Source organism: Cavia porcellus, unplaced genomic scaffold (assembly GCF_034190915.1).
Source record: "Cavia porcellus strain 051 isolate PalLab524CR breed Dunkin Hartley unplaced genomic scaffold, mCavPor4.1 scaffold_12, whole genome shotgun sequence".
NCBI classification, from domain to species: Eukaryota; Metazoa; Chordata; class Mammalia; order Rodentia; family Caviidae; genus Cavia; species Cavia porcellus.
Genome location: NW_026947495.1, coordinates 64,524,993 through 64,551,570, shown reverse-complemented (window position 1 = coordinate 64,551,570; position 26,578 = coordinate 64,524,993). Strand labels below are relative to the sequence as shown.

Here is a 26,578-nt window from a genome sequence, read left to right as displayed (position 1 = left end):
AACACTGCATTTCAAAATCTTGGTACTGCTAATACTGTATGTATGTCATACAGGACTCACACATGTTGAGTTAATGATTTGTCAGAGGTCAACTTGTGCTTTTGAATTCGAACCTGCCACACAATACACATAAGCCTACAGCAGATTTATTAATCATTTTGACATTTTCTCATCTGCAAAATGGGAGAAATCTGCCCCTACCTCATAGCTTGTGAAAGAGTACAAGAAATAATAGATTGAGCGCAACCCCTGGCATTGAAAATACAAATTAACATTAGCAACATTCTTTTTCACTCCCAAAATTAATCCATGCTGACAAAGCCATACCTAAGAAAACAGTTTCTCCCGGTAGCTATCATCAGTGAAGTTTTCCCCCAAAAAAGTCAAAAACTAAGATCTCTTACAAACATTTCTCATAGAAACCTATTTTTTTTAGCTCAGTAGATACTATCATGCTCTAAACCACTAATGTATGTTTGCAATTTCCTGCATCTTACTCACTCATCAGTTTCCACCCTCAAAGTAGAAAACCATGTCCCCTAAGGAAGCGGAAGCCTGCCCCACACAAACCAGTCAGCACCTTTTTCCAGAGCATCACTGGTCCCCTTCCTACTCTTGCCACCTTGGCACCCAATTTTTCGCGAATTAGAAGAATTCTTATGATCATCTAGCACAAACCTAAGTCTCCTCGGAAAAGCACAACACCGCACCTTACACCCATTCAAACACCTTCCTCTCCAAAATATTCATGATAGAGAATGAATTCCTGGCATCAGTTCGACTATCTGCAAATGGAGGTCAAAATCCATCACCCCATCCTGCCCGCTTCCCGACAGGGTCCAGAAACTCGTCCACTCCTCCTCCAAAGAGATGAGTTCCGACTTTCAGAGACCCAAATGTTTTCCACCCACCCATGTCAACTCCCTTCCCAGCTCCCTTCGCCCTCCCGCAGCACAGGCCTGGCCTGGCTCCTCGCTACCACACCTTCCACAGACCGCTACTTACCGCTTTTTGGGGATGATGCCAGACTCCGGTGCCGCGGGAGTGGCCGTAGGCGCCGCCGTGGCCGCCGACGCGGCTCTCCGCGCCTTGCATTCATTGGTACTCAGAGCCTCCTGGGGCCGGCCCAGCAGATGGCCCGAGAGAACACGCAGCCTCCGCCCAGCGCGGTCCTGGTCCGGGTCTCGTTCGGCGGCAGAGCCGGAGCTCGCACTCGTCTCTCCCGCCGCAGCCGCAGCCGCAGCCGCAGCCGCCGCCTCCGCCATGGCTTCCGCCTAGTGCTGCCGCTCCGGACCACTGGGCGCGGGTGAAAGGTCACTCAGAGCGGCGCCAGGCGCGACCATTCGCTGCGGCGCATCCCGGCAGCCACCGCGGCAACTGGGCGGCGGGTGCCATGCGCCTGGAGCTTCACTTTCCCTGCGCCCGCCCACCGCGCCCGCCCCCGAGGCCCCGCCCCCACAGCGCGCACCTGCCCCGCAGGTGAGTTCCAGCCCTCCGGGATTGGCCCAGCCCGGGCTGACCAGGTCCGGGAGCCAAACCGCAAGCAATTCTGCAGTATCTTGGGGTGGGGCCTGGGTGGGGCCCTAGGGTGTGGCCTGGGCCTCTGGAAAGGCCTTCAGGGGCAGACGCCTTTGAGCTGGAGAAGTGTCCGGCGCGGGAGAATCTCACAGTGGTTTCATGAAAGAGGTCCAATTACTCTTCCACCTCTGCTTCTCCCTCGCCCTCCTACACACACTGCAGTAACTCAGAACTGATCCTCACTGACTCTAGCAGTTAGACCGCAAGGCTGTGTCATTTGCTCATCGCCCCCTTCATTCCTGGCAGTGTACTTAATGCTAGATCTCAAGTAAGTAATTTCGATCTTAGAGATGCAAAAACTGAAGCTCGAGATATATATATTTTCCAAGATCATACAGTTAAGAAATGCTTAACACTGAGTTGTAATTCCCCTTTCCATTGATTACTGGGCTCTGAGCTCTTGCTCGCCCAAATAGAGGTGAAGTTTTTTGTTTTTTTTTTTTTCATTTTTATCGGTACCGGGGATCGAACTCACGACCGCCTGCTGGCAAGGCAGGTGTTTATGCCTCTGAGCTAAATCCCCAGCCCCCAAGTTTTTTATTATTAAAGCAAAATTAAGAGATGTTCTTGATGCTATTGTTTACAAATTGTTTTCATACCTAAAGCATGACACTTGAATTAGAGAAATTCACACGTGAATTAGACAAATCTCATAAGGCAGTGCTTTACAACGCTTTTCAGCCACTGTCTCGCTTAATAATTTAGTTCAAACAAAACTCCCCATTGTCTCTCTCCATCGTGTGGACCTTCGGTTATGGCTTTCTAGTGGACAGAAAAATACTACCAGAGAATAGAGGAATCTGAAGAACGCTCATACTTAGGACTCAGTACTGACAGCTGACCTCTAGAGTTTCGCTGGTTTCCAGGACTGAGATGATGTTGTTACAGTGAATTTCCACAGAGCCCCAGACTGGTTAAAAACTACCAATTAAGGGTGGGCAAATTATTGTTGAAATGCCAACTCCAGCCTGCAGTGTGTTTTTATATCAATCTCACGAAAATGCTTTTTATATTTGGAATTTCTCAATCTTTGCAGTAACCCAATGGCACAGGCTCCACTATTTATAGGAAAGGATAAAGGAGATAGTTAAGAGGCTTATTTGAAGTAACTCTTATGTTATCCCGCATATATTTTTCATGATATTGTGCTATTCCACTAGTCAAGTTCTGGGGCATTAACACTGTGTGTTAAATCTTACTTATGTTGGGGTTAGAGGTGTTGATCAGTTGTAGATCACTTGTTCAATCTGTGTCCCCAGCACCACTTTAATAAATAACTTACGTAGATTTAATTTTGTTTGTTCATTTACGAATTCTCAAGTTGAACTTACTAAGACAAATTTTCACCCTAGGTATAAACTGTACTCGTAGTTCTGACGGTTTGTGTTTTGAGGAAAATTCCAGGGACTGCTACCATAGCTGTCAGGACCCTATTCATGTGTAGCACTTTCCTAGGTTTTTGTAACTGAAAAAGAGAATCTTTAAGTGATTTGCATAGTTAAATATGGAAGCCTAGAAGCTTTTTTGTTGTTGTTTTTTGTTTTTTGAGACAGGATTTCATTATGCAGTTCAGGCTGGCCTTGAACTCATTTGGTAGAGTAGGCAGAACTCTCAGCAATCCTCCTACCTCAGCTTCCTGAGCGCTGGGATTACAGACATGCACACCACACCTGGCTCTGCGTGGCATTTTCTGATAACCAGGTAAATGGATATGTACTCTTCCATATTTGATGACAAGAGAGAGCCCAGCTCTCCTTTACTTCACCATCAGTTAAGGAAACTGTCTGTTATAAAAAGTTAAAACTGACTCTATAAAAAAAATGACTTATAAAAAATGACTTTTTGTGTCAGGCAACCCTGATCCACTGAAGTAGTTATGATTCTCACAAAAATCAAAACCTCACAATTTTTTCACTGAGCCGTCTCAGTGAAACTGAACTTTCTGAGTTCTGGAACCTGGCTGTTGGTAATAACCTGAATCTCAGTGGAAAGCAAAACACATCTCAGAAACAAAGGATAAATACATGATGTGTAGAATGAATAGAGTGTCTTTGATTTTTTTTTTTTTTTTGGCACTGATGGTGTGTCTTTTAATTTAAGGCAAAGAAAAAGTCTGAGTAAGATGGATCAACTGGGTCTGAAGTGGAGCTCAGCAGTAGAGCTCTTGCTGAGCATGCACAAGAGCCTGAAATTGAGCCCCAACACCACTAAAAAAAGGAGAAAAAAAATATTAACTCCTGATATATGTACTAAATTTTTTTATGCACTGATTTTTATGACTCATCAGAGCTGCTCCATGATCCCAAAATGTTAGAGTTATTGCATTTTATACGTTTATTATTGTGAACTATAACAGAAAGAAAGGTGAGCAAAGCATTGTATTATCACAAAGCAAGCACTCATGTAACTACCCAGCTAGGTCTAGAAACACTGCCGGCAACCTGAAAGTCCCCTGTATGCCCTCTCCCAATTACTTCATACTTCCTACTTGCTAAGGTAAACACTATCCTGTGTTTTATTATAAACATTACTTTGCTTTTCTTTATGGTTTTACTAAGCATGCATCTTTTACCTAGTTTTGATTTGGTTTTGTATTTATATAAGTGGAAACTTCTGTGTGTGGTTTCTTGCAATGTTATCTTTATGAGATTCATGCATTTTTTCATTAGTATATATTTATATCCCTTCCAAGGATTGATACATTGATAAAGTGTGTCAATTTCTTTGCTATATACTATTTACTGAAAACATATTTCAGAGTTGATCTATTTTACAATTAATGAACAGAGATGTTTGATAGTATTATGAATAAAATGACAATTTTTATAGGTCTATAAGTAAAATATATGAACTATTGAAAATTCATCTAAGAATTGAACCACTAATTCATAAAGTATGTGTATGTTTAATTTTATTAGATAATGGAGTACCAATTTTTTCCAAAGGGACTAATCTAAATCTATTACCCTAGCAGCATGTGAAAGCTCTCATTACTCTAGTATGTGTTATTGTCAACCTGGTTAATTTTAGCTACTATATTGGTTGTTATCTTCTATGTTATATGTGTTATCTTCTGATGACCATGTATTATTAAAACTTTTTGGTCTCTTAAAATTTTCTTGCAACTTTAAAAACTGAGACTTCCAAACAGATTCTGCTTATATTCATATCTCCCTACCTATTTATAATCTTAGAAATTAAAATTGAAAAATATTTGAAACACATCAACTTAAAATAATGGCCAACCAATACATAATAGGTAACATATCTAAATTTAAAATAACTATACTTCCCTGAAAATAAAGCACAAAAATGCTATTATTTTATATTTTGCAGATTTCTTTAATGTCTAGCTTGATAGAAGACACCTAAACTTTTGTATCTGCTTCTGAATTCTATGTGTTAAGATATCAAATGCTATGTAACCTCTGAATGATTCCATTTTACACTCATGAGTGAATGAGATTGAAAAAGGCAGATATCATCTATCTTATTATGAAAATAGTTTTGATCTTGCTGACCCCTCAAAGGGACTCAAGGAACCACATGTTTCCAGTTAGCCTCTTTAGAACCACAGCTCTACAGTGTTTCTATAGATTCCCACTAAAATGTTTATTAAGGACACCAGACAGCTGCATGCCAAACGTGGTTAATGACATTCCCACAAGAATCAGTTTGTAGGGGGAATAAAAGGAAGTAGTCTGTAGGAGCCTTGGACATGTAATAGATTTTGTGTTCTTTTCCCATTTAAAAAAATATACAATGCCATCATTCATAAGACAAATTTGTCAAAAATATTTGAGGCCTAATTGCATGCTGTGATACATTCTATGTGAAATATTTCTTCAGTTTCTTACAATCACATTTTGAAAGTCATTCCTACACTTTAAAATTAGATTTCTAAATTGAATCCATGAATGAACAGAAGCATAATTTCTATAGATGAGAAGCCTGATGTGACTTTTGTGATATAACATGATTTAAAGTTACTTTGTAAGATCAGCCTCACTCCCATTTTAGCTTCATTGAGTTATTTTTATCATTGCATTTAGATCAGTAGTGAATAGTTAAAGGATGTTCTGGGCCAGTTACTTCCAAAATGATTTTTTCTAATGCTATGGAAATCAAACCTTGAAAATTGTTTATTTCAAATCCTAGTTGTTCGCTGCCATGACCTGTTTGGCTCTCAAACAGCCCAAGGGTGAGGACCATGGAGAGCAGTGAGACCATAAAGAAATAAAGACTCAACACAGAAAGCTGGGATCAGGTGGAGCCCTCTCACTTGATGAGAGGAAAGACACTGCTCAACCACCCTAGCACTTTTCTTTGTACACTCAGGAGGATCAGGTCAATTTCAGCCCCTCTGCCTAGCAACTTGTTTGCCTGGTTCCTGGGCCCCTTGCATTCTTGCAGCTAGACTAGCTTGTTTAAGTGGCTCACTTTAGACTCTCCCTGCTTTGGGGGCTGGCCTTACTTTAACCAGCATGTGAAGTGAATCTCCAGCTTCAGCTGCTCCCCACAATTTGAACTTTTCATACCTCCAGGGTTCTTAGTTCTCTTTATCTGGTCACCTTTATGAATTGTGGGCAGGAGCATTCAACACACAAGAGTAAATACTATTCTCAAAGACAGACCTTTTCTGTCTTATTCTAGAAATTGTTTTTTGTTATGGATTGAAAGAATTTTTCTGGGCAAAAGATTAGAAGTTAAACATTATATCCACTAAGATTCCTGCAGAACACTCAGAGAAAGCTAACAGTCTTAAACCCAGTCAGTGATCTCCAGGAGCCCGTAATTAGCTCTGGGTAACTGTGTTTGGCCCATTCAGGGCTGTAGACTACGTTAGGAATTTTTATTCTAAATTCAGAAAAATTTACAGTGAAAATTATCAACCTGATTAATTCCCCCAAGTGGCAGGAAGCTCTTTCCCCACCCATCATTTCCTATTATTTTCTTTTCTGAGAGGGAGGAAACTGACTTTGCCCCCCAGTGACTTAGGTTATGCTGTGAAAAAGCCACTGTGCAGTGCATTAGGAGTACACATACCTCCAATGGTTCTTTTATCCTTGTCCTTTTACAGTCTAAGAAGATTTTTCTCTGATGTAACTGAACCAGTGCGCCACCTCCCCACCACAAGCAGTGATATCTCCTTGAAACCTGAAGAAACCAGAAAGCTACTTTAATTCAAATGTTTAAAAAGACCTATCAGTCACCCATGCAGTGTTCCCACTGCACTCCCAATTCTGCTACTGCAAGGAGCAATGTCTGTTTTTGAAATCTACTATTGGAAATGCTGATATATTACATGATTAGATTTTTAAGCAAAGATATATGGTAGTTTTTCCTAATTTTAATTTCTTTCCTTTTTAAGCACCTGCCTTTTCCTCAGTCCCCCCCCCTTTCTTTTACACCTATCTTTATTGTTTTTTAAACTTGCGTCAATATCATGCAGGACTTGAGAGAGACAAGAAGTATTTAGGGTCAGTAAAAAGAATAATAAAAACAGTCCATGAACTAAGCCAAAGTCATAAGAAGATAGCCAACTAATGCCAGAAGGATTCCCTAGCGAGACCAACATAGCATGGCTCCAAAATAAAGTCCTGCAGGAAACCACCAATAGCCATACTGCAAAGCAGGAATATGAAAGTGGTCACTAGGAAGCCAATAAATTCTGCCCAAGGGAATTCTTTTTTGAATAAGCTTTTTTTTTTTTTCTTTTGGTAGTACTAGGAATTGAACTCATGACCTCACACCTGCCAGGTGAATAAGCTTTTGGAGAATATTGCTTGTCTGAATTTAGTCCTGCAAATATATTAGATCTAGCATGTTTTAATTTGTATACAAAATAATGACAAGGGGTGATGAAAAATATATGGTAGCCGGGCATGGTGGCTTATGCCTGTAATCCCATTATTCGGGAGGCTGAGGCAGGAGGATCGTTGCGAGTTCGAGACTAGCCTGGGCTACAAAGTGAGCTCAAGGCCAGCCTGAACTGCATGGCGAGACCCTGTCTCAAAAAGAAAAAAAAAAAATATATATATATATATATATATATGTAAATATATATATATATATGGTAAATGTTTAAATTTAAAATTTAAAATATATAGTAAAAGAATCAGATTCCTTTAAAACACCCCTACTCTGTTCTTGCAACTTTCTGAAGCAGATCTGAATTCCTCCTTTGTGTCTTTAAGAGATGTGATAAAAAAATAAGGTGAGTGCTGTTGCCACATGTCATCCAATGGAAAGGCAGAATTATAAAAAGGTTATAGTGTGTCCTTATTATTCAACTCACTGAATCTGGCTCCATTCAAATTCTGGCTCTCCCCAAAGTCAAAATGATCATGAAAGGTAAATGTTTTGAATTGATTCAAACCATAGAAGCAGCCATAATAGGACAACTAAAGGCAGCACCAAAGACAACTGCCAGAACTGTTTCAGAAAGTGGCAAGAATGGTGGGATAAGTACATTTCAAGCAAGGAGAAGTATTTTGAGAGGATTACTGGTTATGTTCTTTTATGGTAATACATTTTTTAAATTTAAAATTTAGTGTTTATTTTGATCATACTATGTACATATATTTGAAAGTATTGGGTGTTCATTTTTCATTTCTGTTTTGAAAGCATTCATATATCAAAGTCTATCAGCACATTTTTTTCTTAAAAAAACTGCTAAAACTACTGGATCAAAAGTAATGTTCTGATTTGCTTGTATGTAATATCAAGAATTGAAATTCACATAAGTAAAATTTTGCTTACAATCATGTTTAAGTCTTTGTTCAGGATAAGCCATGTGACCCATAAAAAAATAAAAAGGCTTTTAAAATCATCCACTTAATCATAGCTCAAGTTAGAAGACATCGCCTGTGTAGAGAGGAGTTGGCCGCAAATTGGCCCCTTTGAGAGGGGAGGGGAGGCTTAGTGAGGGGTGAAGGTCAGGAAGCTTCTGACAGGCCAGCAGCACCAGCTGGGAAAACATCACACCAGATGCAACAGTAACCTTGAGAAAATCTAGGCTCTGTTGCAACCGGGGGTTTTTGTAAAGAGGAAGGGAAGATACTGAGTAAACAAGCCACCTTTTGTGCTAGTTCTGATGGCACTTACAAAGCACAGGGGTCAGGAATATTGATCTGACTGTCCAGTGTCCTACCTTTCTCCATCTAAGCACAAGCACATTCATAGAACCCCCAGTTCTAACCACACAAAGTGTTTTGTTTACTTTAACCAATCTCTGGATCTCAAAATATCAGAGGGAAAAAAAACACGCTTACCTTCAAACCCAGATTTCAGAATGGAAATTCATAACATCACCGTAAAAATGTGTGAAAATTCAATTTTACCGTAGAAGAAATGATAAAATATATGCCATGACCAATTGTATAACTTGCCTAAAACATAAACATATTTCAGCTAAATCACATTTTTCTTAAACCCAGTGAGAAAAATAGGTAAGCCTCTGCTGCTGTGGCCCAACTTTGAAACAAAGTTATTAAGATCACCTTATCTTTTGGAAAAATATAATATTTTGGATTTCCATCCAATTAATCCTGTTCAGGAAGTAAGCAGGAACACAGCAAATGGTTTAGAAAATCAATTAAAAAGATTGGTCATGTAAAAGAGAGAAGCTGAGTACAGAGGTGTTCATATACTCTCTAATTTTGTATGTTTCAAAGTTTTTATAATAAAAAGTTTAAAATTATATTTGAATGTCAGCTTAATCTGTCTTTTTTTTTTGTCTTTTTCATTTTTATCAGTACTAGGGATCGAACTCATGACCCTCGGCTTGCCATGACCCTCGGCTTGCAAGGCAGGTGCTTATGCCCCTGAGCTAAATCCCCAGCCCCAATCTGTCTTTTTTTACTCCTATTTAAAAAAACAATGCCTATTTAAAAGAAAAAAAAATCTGGAAAATAAAGTGTGGAGGATGGGGCTCAGGGTTAAGAGGATTTGCTATCATATGTGAGGCCCTTTAAGTCCCAGCACCACACATGTGCATTAGCATACATGACCTTTCCCAACACTTCAATACCAAATATTCTAACAGTGCCACTCGGTAATATATATTGGCCAATCCTAGTAGCCTCAGCTAGTTAAGTTGAATGCCATGCATTCTTCCTCGGTGTTGATGGATATTCACATTACCCCATTTTTTTGAGAGCGATAAGAAAGACACTTATAAAACACATTATACCGGTGCGGACTAAAGAGACATAAGCAGGTGGAGTTATGCTCTGCTGACTCAGGAACGAACTCGGCTGAGAGAAACCAACTCGGAATGCAGTCCTGGTGCTAAAACAGGAACAGAAAAGCCTCGCTGCTGAGGCTGGACCCCACGCCATTTGGGTTTCCCGCCGCGCGGTGGCTGGCTGCCTCTACATCGGCTCGGCAAGGAGAGAGACGCGCGGAAACTCTGAGAACGGGAGTCTGTGAACGGAGTCGAAAACAGGACGGGCAGGGAGGCATGTTCTGACTTGTGGCGAGGTGAGTGAGAGAAACTGACACTCCACCACAGTTTGACTCCAGCGGACTTTCTGGGCCCGGGCAGTCCTGCGGGAGCAGGGCGCGCTGGCGACTCCAGCCACACATTCCCCTGTCGGGCGGGATTGGTGAAAAGTGCCTGGCCTGCGTGACGCTGCCGGCGGACCCCGTAGGCTGGCCCAACCCAGATCCCAGAGCCTGACGGAGGCCGGGAGGAGCGGGCCCCCGCGTAGGCTGCCTGGTGTGCAGCAGTGAGTGGAAACACCTAACCGGCGCAATTCGATCAGGCTGTGGCTGACAGAGAGAGAAGCTAGGCCTCTCATATAAGCTTGCATACATAAGGAACAGAGAATATGGGAAGAGGCAGCAACAAGAAAGGCTCCTCGGCCCCCAATTCTGAGAAACAGGCAATAACAGACACCGCACCATTACACATAAGGCGCCATATAGAGAGCCTCATAGACCAATTCAGGAATGAAGTTATCAACGACCTGAAGCTAGAAGTATGCAAAATAGTTAGAGAAATACTAAGCACCACCCAAGAAAAAACAGATGGTGGAATGGAAGAACAGAAAAAGAGGGGAGAAGTGTTTGATGGAGAAAACAGGGAAAGCATAGAATACGTGAAGCAGGTTCAAAGGGACTACCAAGATACTAAGAAGTCTATCGAAGACTGGCATAACAGCTTGAAAGAAACTAAGGACAGACTATCTGAACTGGAGGGCAGAATTGTAATATGGGAGAATGAAATGAAAAACTTCTTAAAAATAACAAAGAAACAAACAGCAATAATACAAAGACAAGAAGATGATAAGAGGAGCCATAACTTAAGGATTAAGAACATAAAAGAAGAAGTAGGGACACAAACAAATGAACTACAAAAGCTACTCACAGAAATAATCCAGGAGAATTTTCCTAATTTAGCAAAAGGTAAAGATACTCAGATGTATGAGGCATACAGGACCCCAGCTACCTACAACCCAAACAGAGCAACACCCAGGCATATAATAATAAAAATTCCAGAAATTCAATACAAGAACAGAATATTAAAAGCTGTCAGAGACAAGAAGCAGACCACTTACAAGGGAGCACCCATCAGAATTACAGCAGATTTCTCTGCACAAACCATCAAATCACGAAGAGCTTGGGGGGAAATAATTCAAGCTTTGAAAGATAATAATCTCCAGCCAAGATTGAGATATCCTGCACAACTGTCCCTGGAAATTGATGGAAAAACAAGGTGCTTCCAGGATAAAGAGGAACTGGGGGAATTTGCAACCACCAATTCAACTCTACAGAGAGTATTGCAGGATATTCTAAAAAAAGAAAAATACAAAGAATCCAGAAATAATGGAGGCCACAACGAATGGAGCAGAGAACAAAGTGAAGAAGACAAACTGACAGCTACTGATAGAATAAGAGCTCAACAGAAATGAGGCAGAGAAGATTGGATGATAGGAACAGCTATTTTGGAGAAAATGACATCTTAATAGGTAATACTAATTTAGTATCATCTTGTTTTGAAGTCTCATTTAGCTTTTGTCCTTCTGTCTCCAATGGTCCAAATAGGTTGTATCTTACTGGATTTTATTATGTATGATAGTATAAGCAAAAACCTTTTAAAGACAAGGAGATTATACAGAAACCATTGTTCATTTTCTGTTAGTCGATTCTAAATACTCTGTAATGCTGTCATTCTCTTGAATGGTTTTACATTGTTTTGATATACTTAATGCTACAGTATACGAAGTTGTACTCAAGGATTTCAAGGAAAGAGATAATATGGTAACTACTTTTAGGTCAGGATTATCTGGTGGTGAAACACTATTCTGCTTAAATGGTTATGTTTTGATCTGTACTGTTTCGTTGTTATGCCCTCTTTTATCTCAATCTCCACTCCATTATTTACTTTTTTATTTTTATCCTTTTAATTAAAGGAAAAAAATAGCAGGATATATTATAGTAACCCACTTTGACTTTCCATTACCTCGATTTAAAGCCCTGTATTACTCTCACCATCTGGTTTTTAACTGATGTTCCCCCATTCTGTTTTGCTGGATAGTATCAGGTTCGAAAATTTAGGCATCAGCTGTGAAGATAATGAGATTCATTATGACGCCCATTCTCATTGACTTTTATCTATTTTTGAAGACCTACAATGTCTCCAATGTTTTGGTTTTGTCGGTTTTATTCTTTACAGTTTTGTTCAATTGTATTGTAACTAACAATATAGGCAATTCTATTAGAGATAGCGGGAGGCATTATGGTAACCATTGTTGATCACCTTGTATTATGTTTTCACATTATCTATTATGTCCACCCTTTTGACTTGACCGATTCTGTTCTGTTATGTCACATTTGGTTTTACTCTCTTCCAAAAAAGTAATAAGAACCATGGGAGCAATGAAACCCAAAATGTGTAATAGTCATTGTACAAAAGAGAGGAAAAGAAAGTGCTCTGTACTATATAACTGCATGTATATTTAAGTGTATAAGATAGAAAATGATATCACAGAGTTTTATTGGATCATTGAACAGAACTGTTTGCAGTATCATTGATGGAATGTCCACTTTACAAGCTTTAATTTTGTGACTTGAACAATTATTTCTAAGATGACAATATGTAATCCATTAACTAGTAATTTCCTACTGTTCATTTTTTTTTCTGCAAATCTGTATAACTTGTACCCTTTCTCTGCTTTTTTTCTTTTCTCCTTAAATAAAATTTAAAAAAAAAAAAAAAAAAAAACACATTATACCGTTTAACCACCAGAACTTGTGAGAATTGCAAGGTCCAGTGGTGAGCCAGTGTCGTAAATAAATGCCTTGGAATGATGTGTTCACCCACTACAAGCTAAATGAACTCTGTCAGGGAACCAAATGGTAATTCATTGTCTGCAGTAATCTTGGAGAATTGTCTTGACAAAGCATTGCTGAGCAACTGCCTCTTGCAGAAAAAGCAAGAGAGGACATTTTTTCAGCCTAACTAGAAAACTAGAGTTTTACATTTCATTACAGTTGTAGTGTATTGGTTAACTATTGCTGTTTAACAAATCACCACAAAACTTAGCAGGTTAGGACAACACATTATCTTGCACCCTTCCAAAACTACAAGTTATCCCAAAGCTTAAGTGAGCCTCTCAAGGTCAACCTCAAGGTTGTTGGCCAATACCAGCTCCCTACTACTGTCTGCAGAGGCTGAGTATCCTCATAACATGGCTACAAAGTAAGTGATCAAAGGGAAGTGAGAGAAAAAAGAGAATTAAAACAGCAAGTGAATAGAGCATGCTCGCAATCAAGTTTGAGGTCATTTTTTAAATCTAGTGTTGGAAGTGATATACTGGCATTTCTGTCTTATCCTGTTGATTGTGTATCGTAGAAAAATGACACAAGGATGTGAACACCAAGAGGCATGGATCAGTGGAGTCCATTTTAGAGGCTGACGATGAACTCCTAGGCACTAAAGATATAATACATGAAAATGAATTCACAAGAATTTTCTTTAATTCGATCCCTGGTACTGATAAAAAAAAGAAAAAAAGAATTTTCTTTAAAAGGAATACAGTTGGACCCCTATCTGGGGTGGTTTTATTACTGAAGTCAAATAAAGGAAGCTAAATAATGACTTTCAGTCACTAAAAACTTTGCAAATGCTTTATTGCTATCTGTCTTTGCAGAAGAGTAGAGCACCAATGTCAAGCACTCAGGGTGGGGCGGGACTTACTGGACTTTATACTGTGGTTATAGCTGCAGAGAATGGAGAGAGCAATGACTGCTAAGTTTTATATAATCCCCACCATCTTCAAATGGGGTTATGTGTGCCTCTGCCAAAGCCCAGGTCTTAGTTTCTAAAAGACTATTCTTCTATTCTTAGAAGACTTCAGTTGGACTTGATACGATTGCTGTAGGTTGGCTTTTTTCTTGACTCATAATTTTGACCACATCAACCAAAGAATCATGGTAGAAGAGAAAATAAATACAGCATATAGTTTTTGACTTTCACAAATGTAAAATGTCTACTCAAGGAGAGCTCTACTCAAGAGCTGGGGGGCCTGGAAAAAAAAAAAAAACATGAGAAACGTTGTACTAGACACTGACGGACACTAGGTATCCCTGGGCCTCAATTTATACAGAGCAAGTTTAAAGATACGCATCAAGCTTTCTCCATAGTTACTTCTAAAAACCACATTTATGTATGATGACTACTGGTTTTGAAAAACATATTTAGGTTTCCTGTCATGCTTTGAGGATACGTGACATCACTGCAATCTGATTTTACATACATTCTTCATCCCATAATTTAATAATTGATATAAAGTATGGTGGTGCACACCTGTAGTCCCAGCACTCGGGAGACTGAGGTAGGAGGAGTTCTGTGAGTTTGAGGCCAGCCTGGGCTACATGATGAGTTCAGAAAGAACCTGAACTATATAGCAAGAACCTGGCTCAAAACAAGCAAAAAAACCAAGCAAACAAAAACAACTGATGTAGGAAAACCATCATATTTACTAATGATATTTATCAATTATAATAAAGCACACAGTCTTTTGATAAGTAAACATCATTTCATTGAAAATGGAGATGAATAACATATTCAAAAGTAGCCCAAAACATGGGAAACTGCAAACTAAAGAATGATTTCTGATGATAAAGGGAAAAATGAGTGTCTTCACTTTACTTTCATCGGAGCTATTGTGAAAGAAACAGTCTTTATAATAATGTTACATATTAGAGAAAATCATTCATTTTTACAATCAGCGAGATAATAAATTCACTTTCTTCACTGGAAAGAGTGTGATGCATATGACCATTGATTCTGAGTCTAATAGGCGCTATCAATCATTACTTCCTCCCAACCAAGTAGCACATTTAATATCGTGCAGTTCTGAAGCACAGATTTTTTTTTTTTTTTTGAGTCTTCCATTGATGCTATCAGAACCAGTGGAATTAGTGTTGTCAGGTGTTTTCTTCCTCTCAGGGTAATTCATTGGTGTCTCTTCAAAGGAGATTTTCTTTTTGATACCACTTTAAAGAATAAAGCACCTACAATACCTCCCAAATAATGAAATTAAGCTTCTTTATTCTTTAAGAGAGAATTAAATACTTTGCAGTGAAGAAAATGTCCTCTCTGGCTCACTTTTTATGAGTTATTATGTTTACTCACCATATTACAGAGGCTTTCTTTTTAAGTTCACTGCAGCAGACACTTTTTCCCAGGGAAAAACATTGTTGATTATAGCTGTAGTTCCAGTGTTTTTCTCATATGTTTATGTTTGACAAGCTCTCACAGACCGGCTTGACCTTAACCGTAGATAGAACTTTGTTCCATATGGTGAATGTGTATGTATGATTAGAAACAGTGATGAAAGAGTGGAAAATATTGCTTACTTTATAGAAGCATGTGAGAGAAAACGCAGTCTCTCTGAGCTATATCTCTTCAGAAAGTGAATGATTGATAGCAGATCTTTCCTTAAGAGCAAGTTTTGGTAGGGCAGAAATGGAGAAGCTGTCAGAACACCAGTACGCTTAAAAGGGGATTATAAAGGCTAAGTTCTCCCTAAAGACAGACTTTCTATAATGACATCCAAAGAAACATAAAATGAACATTTTCAGATACTCCACCTTATGATTTCAAAACTATTGTCTACTTAGTAAAACTCTTTTCCTTATTTTTGACTTTCACAATTAGTCCCATAGTTCAGAGACATGTCTCTGATACCTAGATGAAGTTCCTATGTGCCTTTCACTTTCTAATTCATCCTTACAAAATCCTGCCATGCTAACAGTCCTAGTTTTTGTCTGAGCGCATGATTGTTGTATTGAAAGCATTTAATACTTCCATTATTGTCTTGTAAGAGCATTCACAATTTGGTCTCAAATTGCCTTTCAAGATTTTTTCATGCACCCATCCCCTAACAGAAAGCATTTACTCCCACTATTTTGTTATATAGGAAATAGATCCTTATTCATAATGTCTCCTTGTTTATCGCGAAATCATTCTTCCCTCTTCTGTGTTCATTTGTAATACCTAGGCTCATACGCTTGGTTGAAATGTATATGACACATATGATTCCATATTTTTTCTACTAAACATGTTTGTGGGTACACCTATGTGTTCCCCTATACTGTGGTAAACTAGAAGGCAGGAACTCTATCCGAAGTTCTTGCATAATCTTGTTCAGGATGCCTCTGCCATTAGCAGTATTTAGCAAATGTCCGTGGAAACAGTAGTAAGAGGTCGCAAAGCCATGAAGTAGGAATCCTGGCCTTTTAAAATCTGATTTTAGTCACCTTTTAGCTGAGTGGTTCCCAAATCTGTGTTTATTTGATTTACTTTAAAAATCAATGTCACACCTACACGTAATAAATTTAAATCTCTAAAGGATAAGGCCTTAGCATCAGTATATAATTTTTTAAAGCTCTCTAGGTGATCTTCAAAAGCTCTGACTCAAAAATCTAGTCCCCAGCCCAGCATTTCTAGAAATGTGCTAGAGATGTAAATTTAACTCAGAAATCTGTTACCTCAAAAATCCGGAGATTGGACTTATCACTGTGTTTAAATAAATACCCTAGGTGATTCTAATGGACATTAAAGTTTGAAAACTCCTTTAGAATGCTAATAAAAGTAGATCAGGAGCCAGTGTGTCCGTAAGAAAATAAAGCACAATGAATTTGATGTTTGTGTGATTGCAGATGATAAAACCATTGCAAGACTAAACTATGCAAATAGCTTCTTAAAAAATGCGATTCTTACAAGAAAAATTGGTATCAGACTGAATTACTTAAGAGGAACATAAAGGATGGTCTTCATTTTATAGGGACAACATGAAAGATAAGTAGGACGAGAGATGCAATCTAAAATAAAGTATAACAGGAAACCATTCTTCACTTAGACACACTAAAGAGGAAGAGAGGAAAATCTCACGCATTTCAAACAGGGAAGGAGAAATTATTATAACCAACCATGTAAGAGTAACTGTGCTTTTTTTAATTGATTCTAGGTGGTGATGGTGGTGGTGGTGGTGGTGGTTTATCTCCAGATTTTATAAAATAGAGAACTAGAAATGTAGCTCAGTGGCAGAGTGCTTACCTAGCACGTGAAAGGCCCTAGACTTGACCCCTGATGCTGCAAAAATAATGAAAATAATAATGTTTGCTACAACAGTTGGTCTTGATGGGGTAAAAACTGTATTATAAAAATATCAGTGTTCTTAAATACATATTGTCATTTGTCATTCTGTAATACAGACATTTGCAAAATAAAACCTAAAAATACCAAAAGAACAAGTCTAATATCTAATACTAGTGTTAGAAAGAATGGAAGTGAGAACCCTCATTTAACTTAATTTTGATACACGTAAAATGTTAAAATCTATAAAATAATAACCCTTCAGGAAAGTACCAACTTACAGCTCTGATAAGCAGTTAATGTGGCCTCTTGATAAAAGTCAATAGCGGCCACTCACAAAGGGGAAGTAACAGGTACGTTTGCTTCTGCCACAGTTCAAATGCTCACAGATATTTAATAAAATTAGAAAAACCTAATAAAACTTTACACTCTAGTTCACATTGCCCTTCGCAGTGTACAGCTAGTAATTGTTTACTGCTTTAAACAAAGCTTTTGACTTTACTCTGGTGTTAAGCTAGAGTGGGAAATTAAGTAAAAAACTCTAACTCTCTCTCTCTCTCTCTCTCTCTCTCTCTCTGTGTGTGTGTGTGTGTGTGTGTGTGTGTGTTAAAGTTCTGAGGATTGCAACCAGCATACATGCAATATTTTTATCAAATCTCTTTTCTTTTCTTTTCTTTTCTTTTTTCTTTCTTTCTGTCCTGCAGGCTTTAAACACTGAACTACATCTTCAGCCTTAAAAGTGAGTTGTTGGTGACTGTACATCTGCTCTGGCACCCTTCTGAGAGTCCGATCCCAAACTGCGGGCATTTCCCACAGGTCTGAAGATGCCCTGAACTTTCTGTACTTTTCCCATGGGGAGAAGAAAAAGAACAATGAGTACTGCAAGAGTCACTTTGGAAATTTGATTAGGTTGCAGTTTCCCAAGTTAAATTCTGGACAAAACTAGTGCTCCTGCAGACAGCACATATTTCTGTGGTTCCTGCTGTCAAATGATTTTGGAAAACAGTTGCTATCCTTAGTCTTTTTTTCTTAAAAACTCGTATATTGGGGCTGGGGATTTAGCTCAGCGGCATAAGCACCTGCCTTGCAAGCAGGCGGTCGTGAGTTCAATCCCTGGTACCGATAAAAACGAAAAAGAAAAAAAAACTCGTATATTGCCTGGGTTATTTCAGAACCTTTTTTTTTTTTTCTGAAAATTCTCATAACATTATATAATATCATATGTTCACTCACAGAATAATTTTCCCTATTTATATACCTTTGGGGTACATTGTCTTAAAAAGATTTGACAGAGCAGTGTGCAAGATATGAATCACCAAGGACGGTAATCATTGATGAGTTATTTTGTAAATGGTGGACCAAAATTATCAGTCTGAAGTCTAAGTTACTATCCTTTTTAAGGTCCTAGATAAAGGTTGTGTGATGTATGTTCTTAACATTTGAAAATGACACTAAGCCAAATCTATGTGATAAAACCTTTTTCTAAAGGTTTTACACAGCTATAAAGTAAATACAGCCCATTGATCAGAATTGAGCCTTTTTTTAAAGACCTAGAAACCTTTATGTTCACAAATACTTGTATGTACACATATAAATTCTCAGATGTTTACATATAAATTTAGTGTTTCTGTAAATAGAAACCACAGTTGAAATAGTAACCAAGGTTTATGAGCTTGCTGGACCAAAAAGTAAAAATTCAGAATGATACTTAAACATTCAACAAATCAAAATGTTTCAGAAGCAAACAAATGTGTGTTAGCACATTTTAGGATTAAGGAATGTACAGATTTAGAAGACTGTGTAGAAAGGAAAAGAAAGATCTTAAAAATATCAACCCAGAAGAAGAATCATGATACTTTCAAATGTATTCCTGTGAGGGTGTTTTTGTTTTTGTTTTTTGTCTTTTTGAGACAGAGTTTCACTATTCAGTTTAGATTGGCCTTGAGCTCACTTTGTAGCCCAGGCTGGCCTCCAACTTACAGTGATCCTCCTGCCTCAGCCTCCTGCGTGCTAGAATTACAGGTGTGTGCCACTATACCCAGCCCTTTCCTGTGTTTTAGTTTGAGAGGATAGTGCTTGCTATAATAGGCAAATAGTAGATGGCAGACGATGAGATTAGCAGTTATCTTATACATTTAACTCAAATTGGCGTTATAGACATAATGAGGTTAAAATGAAAAGATAAAGTTGTGTCATAGATATAAAATGGACAGATTATCTCCTACCCTAAATTCTATGAATATTCAATCTGTAAATTGCACCCTCACTCTCTTCAGTTTTTTTAATCCAGAAAAAGAAAAAAATCATCCCTTGTATTTGTCCATTGCTTTTTAGAAAATGACCATCTAGAAGTGCATTGTCAGTATGTTCCAGATGGAAGTAAGCGTGTTGCATGTAAATAATGGAATAAATGATAACAAGGAAGCTTAGATGAAGAGAATGAAGTTAGGACAGTTAATAAGGTCCAACTCTGGATTCTTTACACCCAAGTTTCCAGCAAAGTCAGATCTCACATCATCACTTTAAACCATGCTTATTCTTTTAAATTTATTGTTTTTTGTTTCTTTGAAGTTATTCATCCAAGTAACTGTTTTAAGCATTAGCTTGCAATGCTGGTATAAAACACCTGTAAGCCTCATTGTCCAGAATTATTATGAAAAAACATAATGTTTTAAGGCTATATTTGCTCTACTTGCTTTCTCTTGGCTAACAAAAGAAAAGGTCTTGCTACAAACAGCAGGTTCAGTGGATTGCAAAATAGATTGCTACTCATGTGAAGTCATAAATTTTTCATCACTGTTTTTATGATTTGCCATGCATCTTGGCCTGCAACTGATAAAATTATTAGTCATTATCTACAAGCCTTATCAAATTGATAGTATTATCTCATTCATAGAATATATTCTTTAGTTATGTAATCAAAGTTTTTACATAATCTTTAATTTACTCAGGAATTAGTTGTATATTTTTCTCAATATATTCTAGAATTGTAACTTTCATGAACTCAGATTGGCTGCATCTATAATAACTAATTTCCCCAAATCTATTATTATCACTGTTCTACGTAGTCTCAGATAAAAACCTGCAGGCCGTCCTCAGTTTGTCCTCTGTCCTTCCACTTTGATTCCAGCTCTCACCAAGTGTCATTATAAGTGGAATTCTCTCCCTCGTCATCCCCACTACCCTAGCCTATGCCAGGCCACATCTCTTCCCTTCTGACCTTTTCTGGGGTCCTTCTTTTGAATTACTCTTGAACATGTTTCTGTTGGAATAATCTTATTTTCTTAGTTACTTTCTCACTGTTAGGACAAAATACCTGATAATTCAAAGTTAAAGGAGGACAGGCTTCCTGAGGCTCACATGTTGTAAAGGTTTCAGTTCATACTTGACTGGCTCTACCGCAGAGTGGCATGGCAGAGGAGACACAGTTCAGGGCAGGCGAAAGGCAGCAAAGTGACAAGCAGCAAACAACAGCAGCCCTTGTTCTGTCCTTTGTATGCTATCCAGGCGGCCCACCCGCGGGCTCGGTAGCTCTCACACTCAAGGTGGAGCACCCTTAATCCTGGCATTGCACTAATCCCAGCATCACATCCTTGATCCTAGTATCACACACTCTAGATCCAGCCACCTCCAAATCTATGACTGAATGAAGCTTTGGGGAGACATCTAAACACAAGCCATAACACTTACTAAAGCATAATTTTTAATATCCTCTAGAAAGTCCAGACATTGGTGATCTGTGCAACTACACCAGGCCTTGGTGAAGTATGCAAATCAAGAGTACCCAAGGTACTTACACTTATAGCCACACAATTTAACACTTAAGTATTTTCAGATAGTTCCAGTTAAGTTCATTTTGTCTTCTTTGAGGAGAGATAGGTCATTGCAGCTTCTACAGCTTCTAACACAAGACTTGCTTAAAATCAACCTTCAAATTCAAGTAATTCCCAGTTAGAACTACTTTAAGCCATTGAATGTTCTGGACAATGTCAACAGGAAGTAGGTTACCATTCATTCCATTTTTTATTCACTCATCAGACATTATCAAACAACCTTTATGTGACAGACAGTGTGCCTGGAAGTAGAAACAAAGAAATGTAAGTCTTGCCTTCAGGAAGTTTGTGGAAATGTCAGACAAATGTGGTAAGAACAAGATAGAAAGGTACCCAGTGTCAGGAGACAGCTGAAATCAGGTTGGAAATCAGTGTGCTTGTCCTAAGTCAGGAGGTTATTAGGAACCTGGATAAGAGTTATCAGGAGAATGTTGGAGGTGGATTACAGTAGAGAGATAGCAGTGATGTAAAAATAGTAAGACTGATTTGGAGTTATGAAAGAATGAGAATAAATAGGAAAAGACAAAGAGAAGTGTTGAAGGAGGATTATTGTGCAATAAAGAGATTTAAACCTTTCTATATAGTGATAGAAAAGAGCCAAATCGCTCTGAGGGGTTAAGATAAAGAGGAATTTAGGAGAAAGGTGTTTAGTAAGGCTGGCTGTCAAAAACAGAGAGAAAATGGAGATAGATCATAGTGAAATAACTAGCCAAACAGAAAAGGGGAACCTTTTCTGCTAGGCATGAGAAAAGAAAAAAGAGGATGTAAGAGAGAGAAAGTTGTTTGTGGTGAGAAAGTTATTAGTAATAACATTAATTCATATTCCTTGAGGAATTACTCTGTGCCAGACATTGCAATAAGTAGTTTGCATAGTGCTGGGAAGGGCAAACCCATGTATATAGTCCCAGGACCCCTGCTCAAGCCACAGATGAGCCTCAAGCATGAGACGCATTCTTACCTAGAGTCGAAGAGTCCACACAGCCTGAGCCAGGCTTATCCGTAGAGAGCAAGAATATCTTTCCTTATGTCAACCTCAGTGAGTGTTCCTGGGTTCTGATGAAGGACATATGTCAGTGGCCTTCACGCAGCCCTGCTTCAGTATTTCCATCTCCTCAAGGAGAAGAAAGAATCTTTTCTCTGCAGCATAGGGTGGGCAGGGTTGAGTGGTAATGTACAGAAAAATGGTTCTATGTGGCTTCCAGAAGCGACCACTAGTCATGGGAGACTGAAGCATATTATTAAATCTGGTCTTGCTCTGTCTCTTCTTGATATGAATAAAGAATTGTAAAAGGGGGCCAGGGATTTAGCTCAGTGACTTAAGTACCTGCCTGGCAAGCACAAGGTCATGAGTTCAATCCCTGGTACCAAAAAAAAAAAAAAAATTGTAAAGGAATTGCTCTGTTACATTATGATGACTCCTACCATATACTAAGATGCAACATGCAGACATAAAGCTTATCTTATTTAATTCTTACAGTAACCTTTTAGAGTGAGCACCAATATCATCCCAAATTTACAGGTGAAGAAAAAAGAAAACGATAGGTTTAATGAAGTCAGAAGGAAAAATCTGATATCTAATGAGTTCTTGGTGTTCTCAGTCTTTCATGACTAAAGAAGAAAGACTGTTTCCAAAGAGGTGGGGGAAGGAAAGGGGACTGAGGAATGGAGTGCTCACAATTGGAATAGCTGCAGGGGAACATGAGGTAGAGGGCTCACTAAAGGCAGCTGAGCCTTGCCAACTCAGGCCCAGCAGAATGACTCCTGCAAAGAAGGGTAGTAAGAAGAAGGGTCATCCTGCCATCAGCGAGGTGGCGACCGAGAATACTCAGCACCATTCACAAGATCATCCATGTAATAGTCTTCAAGAGCACAGAGCATTTAAGGACATTAGGAAGTTTGCCATGAAGGAGATGGGGGCTCCAGAGGTGCACACTGACACCAGGCTCAATAAAGTTGTCTGGGCCAAAGGAATAAGGTGTGTCCCATATTGTATCCATGTGTGGTTGTCCAGAAAATGTAATGAAGCCACCAGGTAAACTCTACACTTTGATAAAGAACATACCTATTACCATGTTCAAATAAAGTTACAGAACTACACACACACACACACACACACACACACACACCCAGAGAGAGAGAGAGAGAGAGAGAGAGAGAGAGAGAGACATTTGAGAGCCTAGCTTATTCCTACTGTCTCCATCTTCTATGCTGAGATCTGAAAAGGAGGGCAGGGGAAAGATAGTTTGAAACTTGCAGACTCTGAAAAGAAGTACTCCTGTCTTCAGACGTGGTAGCCATTGTTACAAGATGGTTGTTTGTTCCCAAGTGATTCATAAGGAAAGAGCTGTCATGGTTCAGAGAACAGGGAGTAATGCATTCTGACAGAATTGGAGAAATCTGAGGTTATAGATTTAAACTATACAAACTGAAGCTAGATTTGCAGTATAACATTTTGGAGGGAATCATAAGTGTCACTTTTCAGACGTGTTGATTTTGAGATGATTACAGATATGTCATGGAAGTGTTCAGACTTGCAAGTGACCATTTAACAGGAATATTCCAAGTTCCACATAGCAAGAAACCAATCTCAGAGTTTATTACACAGAAACACAGAATATAGCCACCTGAGACACCTTGATCAAAGATATACGGTGGCGCCATTAAGGGCCACAGCACAGGTCTCTGTTGATGAAGCCAAAATAAGAGAAACAAGTGAGTCCTGAGATACGTAGCTGAAAGTGTGATTAGAAAATGGGACAAGGGATCAAGGAAGACTAAGCAAGACAGGTGGCATCTGGAGGAATTCCAAAACCAAAGTTCACCTTTGTTTCTTCTTCCACAAACTGGTCTACATCCAGAATTGCAGGAAGTTGTAGTGAAAATATTCTGGGTTCAATAGCCAGGTCAAGATGTCTGAACAAGATCCTGAGGATCCAATACAGAGGTCTCACTTTTTGCCTAACCCATCGGCTATCTCCACTGGACACTACTGTCCAGTGCTCTCCCCCTTTCTCCCCTACTACCTCACATATCCCTCTTTGCCCTAAAAATGTATTTTTAAATGTAATGAAACTCCAAAAGTTACAAACTTGTAAGAGAAAAATTCTTTGCTATTTTCTTGTCAAGTCCCAAACCCCTGGGTATGTTTGTGTCTGGTTCAATCCTGGGCTGACATCTCATAATTCAGATGTGAGGAGGCAACCAGAGAGTACTGAGGGAATAGACTGCGGAAATCAGAACAGGTAGAAGCCACCGCAATCACATCTGCCAAGAGTACAAAGAACTGCTGGTTAGACACTGTTTCTTTTATCTACAGTTGCTACCAGTGAAGGTAGACCTTTAGAGGTTAACAGCTGTGACACTGAGAATCAAAACCAGATGGGTATTGTTTGGGAACATTCTTTTGTAAGACTGTCATGATACAAAACTGAGATACAATATTCACCACCAAGCATCTCAGCATTAAAAACCATCTGTCTAATGCATTGCTGTTCAGCAATAGGCAGGGGAGACTGAGAGGGAGGTGTTTGTTTGTTTAAGGCGAAAGAGGAGAAAGAAAGAAAAAGAAGAAAAGAGAGCAGATGGAGAGCAAGAAGCAAAGAGAAAGGAAAGCCCCCTTACTGGTTTCCTTTGTACTCATGATAGCTACTTTACTAAAATTACTAATATGGGATTCCGGAAGAGATTTCTCCCTGGAGATCATTGAAATCATTAACTGAATTGAATATGCTGCTGTTGCATTGTGTTCTGGATTTGTTTTGATAAGATCCAAAAGAAAGCAGCTTTGATAGTAAACAAGTTAATTTTAAAAAAAGAGAAAAAGAAAATACCTGGCTCCGTAGTGAGCCACTGTTTTGCATGAAAGCCAACTTTGGGGGAAATGTTTATGGTTGCATTATTTTTAAAACTCTAAATGAAGCGCTGTAACTTTAATGAAGTTGTTTGGAGGAATTATATATTTTGCGCAATGCATTGTACCTATACTATTGAAGAGAAAAATGTCAATGAGCAAATTGGAACAATTTCTAAGGTGTTTAGTTGTTAATATCTGGATACAGCTGAAAAGTAGAAAAGCAGCTGCAATTGGGATTTGAATTGTTATTAACAGCATTAACAAATGCCATGATAAAAGTGGGATTTAGAAATGACAAAAAGGGTCAAGGAGGAGACAGATGCATCAAATAGTAATTGAGAAATTCAGATTTTCTTTATCTCTTCTTCCTGAAGGAATACAGTTTCACTTTTAAGTGATTTCATTGGAAATTTGGGGGCTAGGGTTAAATGAAGAAAATCATCTTAATCATATCTAGGCTGACCATAAAGGAGCAAGGCCCATTTCTCTGTCTCTCTCTGTCTCTCTCCGTCTCTGTCTCTCTCCTGCTCCCTCTCTCTCTCTCTCATCATTAATAATTTAATAGTTTCTTAGTTTTGTTTTTAATTTATTTTTCTTATACATAAAAGCTTAGGATTATATTCCTCTTTATTAGGAAGAAGGTTATGTGTAATGTTAAGGATGTTAACATAGTAACATTCTACCTACCAAATGAAATAAAAACCTATCATTACAATTAATATCTTATGCTTTCTTATTTCTTGTGTTATGTTGGTAAGTTACACCTTTTTAAAAAGATATATATGTTACACAGATACACACATACATGTACATGCATGGAAGCCAGTAGGTCAATGACAATAAAGCCAGACTTCATACATTTACAGAGCGCCAAAAGACACTAGTCTGAAATTGGGGGACTGCACTGGCTTCAGGAGTAAGACTAGCAAGTATTTCAGAAAACCCTCCTGTCTTTCAGCTGGAAATACTGGAAACGGGATGGCACAAATAGATGTCCTCCTTGACTGTCTCCATATCTACAGGAAAATTAATGAACTCTTCATCATGCTTCCTGGGAGCAGACAGCTTAGCTATGCAAATGAAGGCAAGATCCTTTAAATAGCAGAAATATAGGGAGAAGATCTCCCTGTCTCCATCACACACACGCACACAAACACACACACACACACACACACACACACACACACACACACACACACGCCCTTTAGTGTAATTCCACCACAAGGAGAGACATGCTGATATTGTCATTTCTCCTATTATTTTTCTTTACTACTAAACTATCTTTGCGTATGACGCTATTAAAACTGTTAGAAAATTAATAAGAGCGCACAAAAGTAAAAGACAAAGAAAGAATAATTGTACCAGCTGAACTGTGGGAAGCTGTATCAGCCTCCACAACTAAGTACTCAAAGAAAGCAGCTGTGAGAAGTCAGCAGCGTGCAGCGGGAAGGACACACAGAGGACTGTCCTCGGGCTCCTGCACCGTGGCCTCACTCCATGGCCTTTGGAAAGCTTTTGTCCTTTTCATCATCTTTCAAATAGGAAACTGTATCTGCACAAATATTATAAGGTATTTTTGCCATATGGTGAAGACAAAAAGCTTTCAGTCTAAAAGTGAGTTTGACAACAGAAACAAAAATTCACGTGAATTTTTGTGATACCCTGAAATGTCCCCTGAAGTTGAGAAGAAGATAATTTTTAGAT

General features: G+C 38.7%; 1 protein-coding gene and 1 pseudogene across 3 annotated transcripts in view; one reads left to right on the top strand and one right to left on the bottom strand.

Moving 5' to 3' along the window:
• Agps (alkylglycerone phosphate synthase) overlaps nucleotides 1-26,578 on the bottom strand; it is a 150,983-nt gene that overhangs the window by 109,115 nt on the left and 15,290 nt on the right. Inside the window, exon 1 of one of the 3 annotated variants that reach the window (XM_013142442.3) lies at nucleotides 1,006-1,377. The exons of 1 other annotated variant lie outside the window; for it this stretch is intronic. In XM_013142442.3, the coding sequence (XP_012997896.1) occupies nucleotides 1,006-1,265 (260 nt within the window). In that variant the 5' untranslated portion in view covers nucleotides 1,266-1,377. Of the gene's footprint in view, nucleotides 1-1,005; nucleotides 1,378-26,578 lie in introns of those variants that run through there. One more of the 3 variants, XM_005007654.4, reaches the window with a different exon arrangement.
• Nucleotides 1,351-25,600, top strand: LOC134478320 (large ribosomal subunit protein eL31-like; annotated as a pseudogene).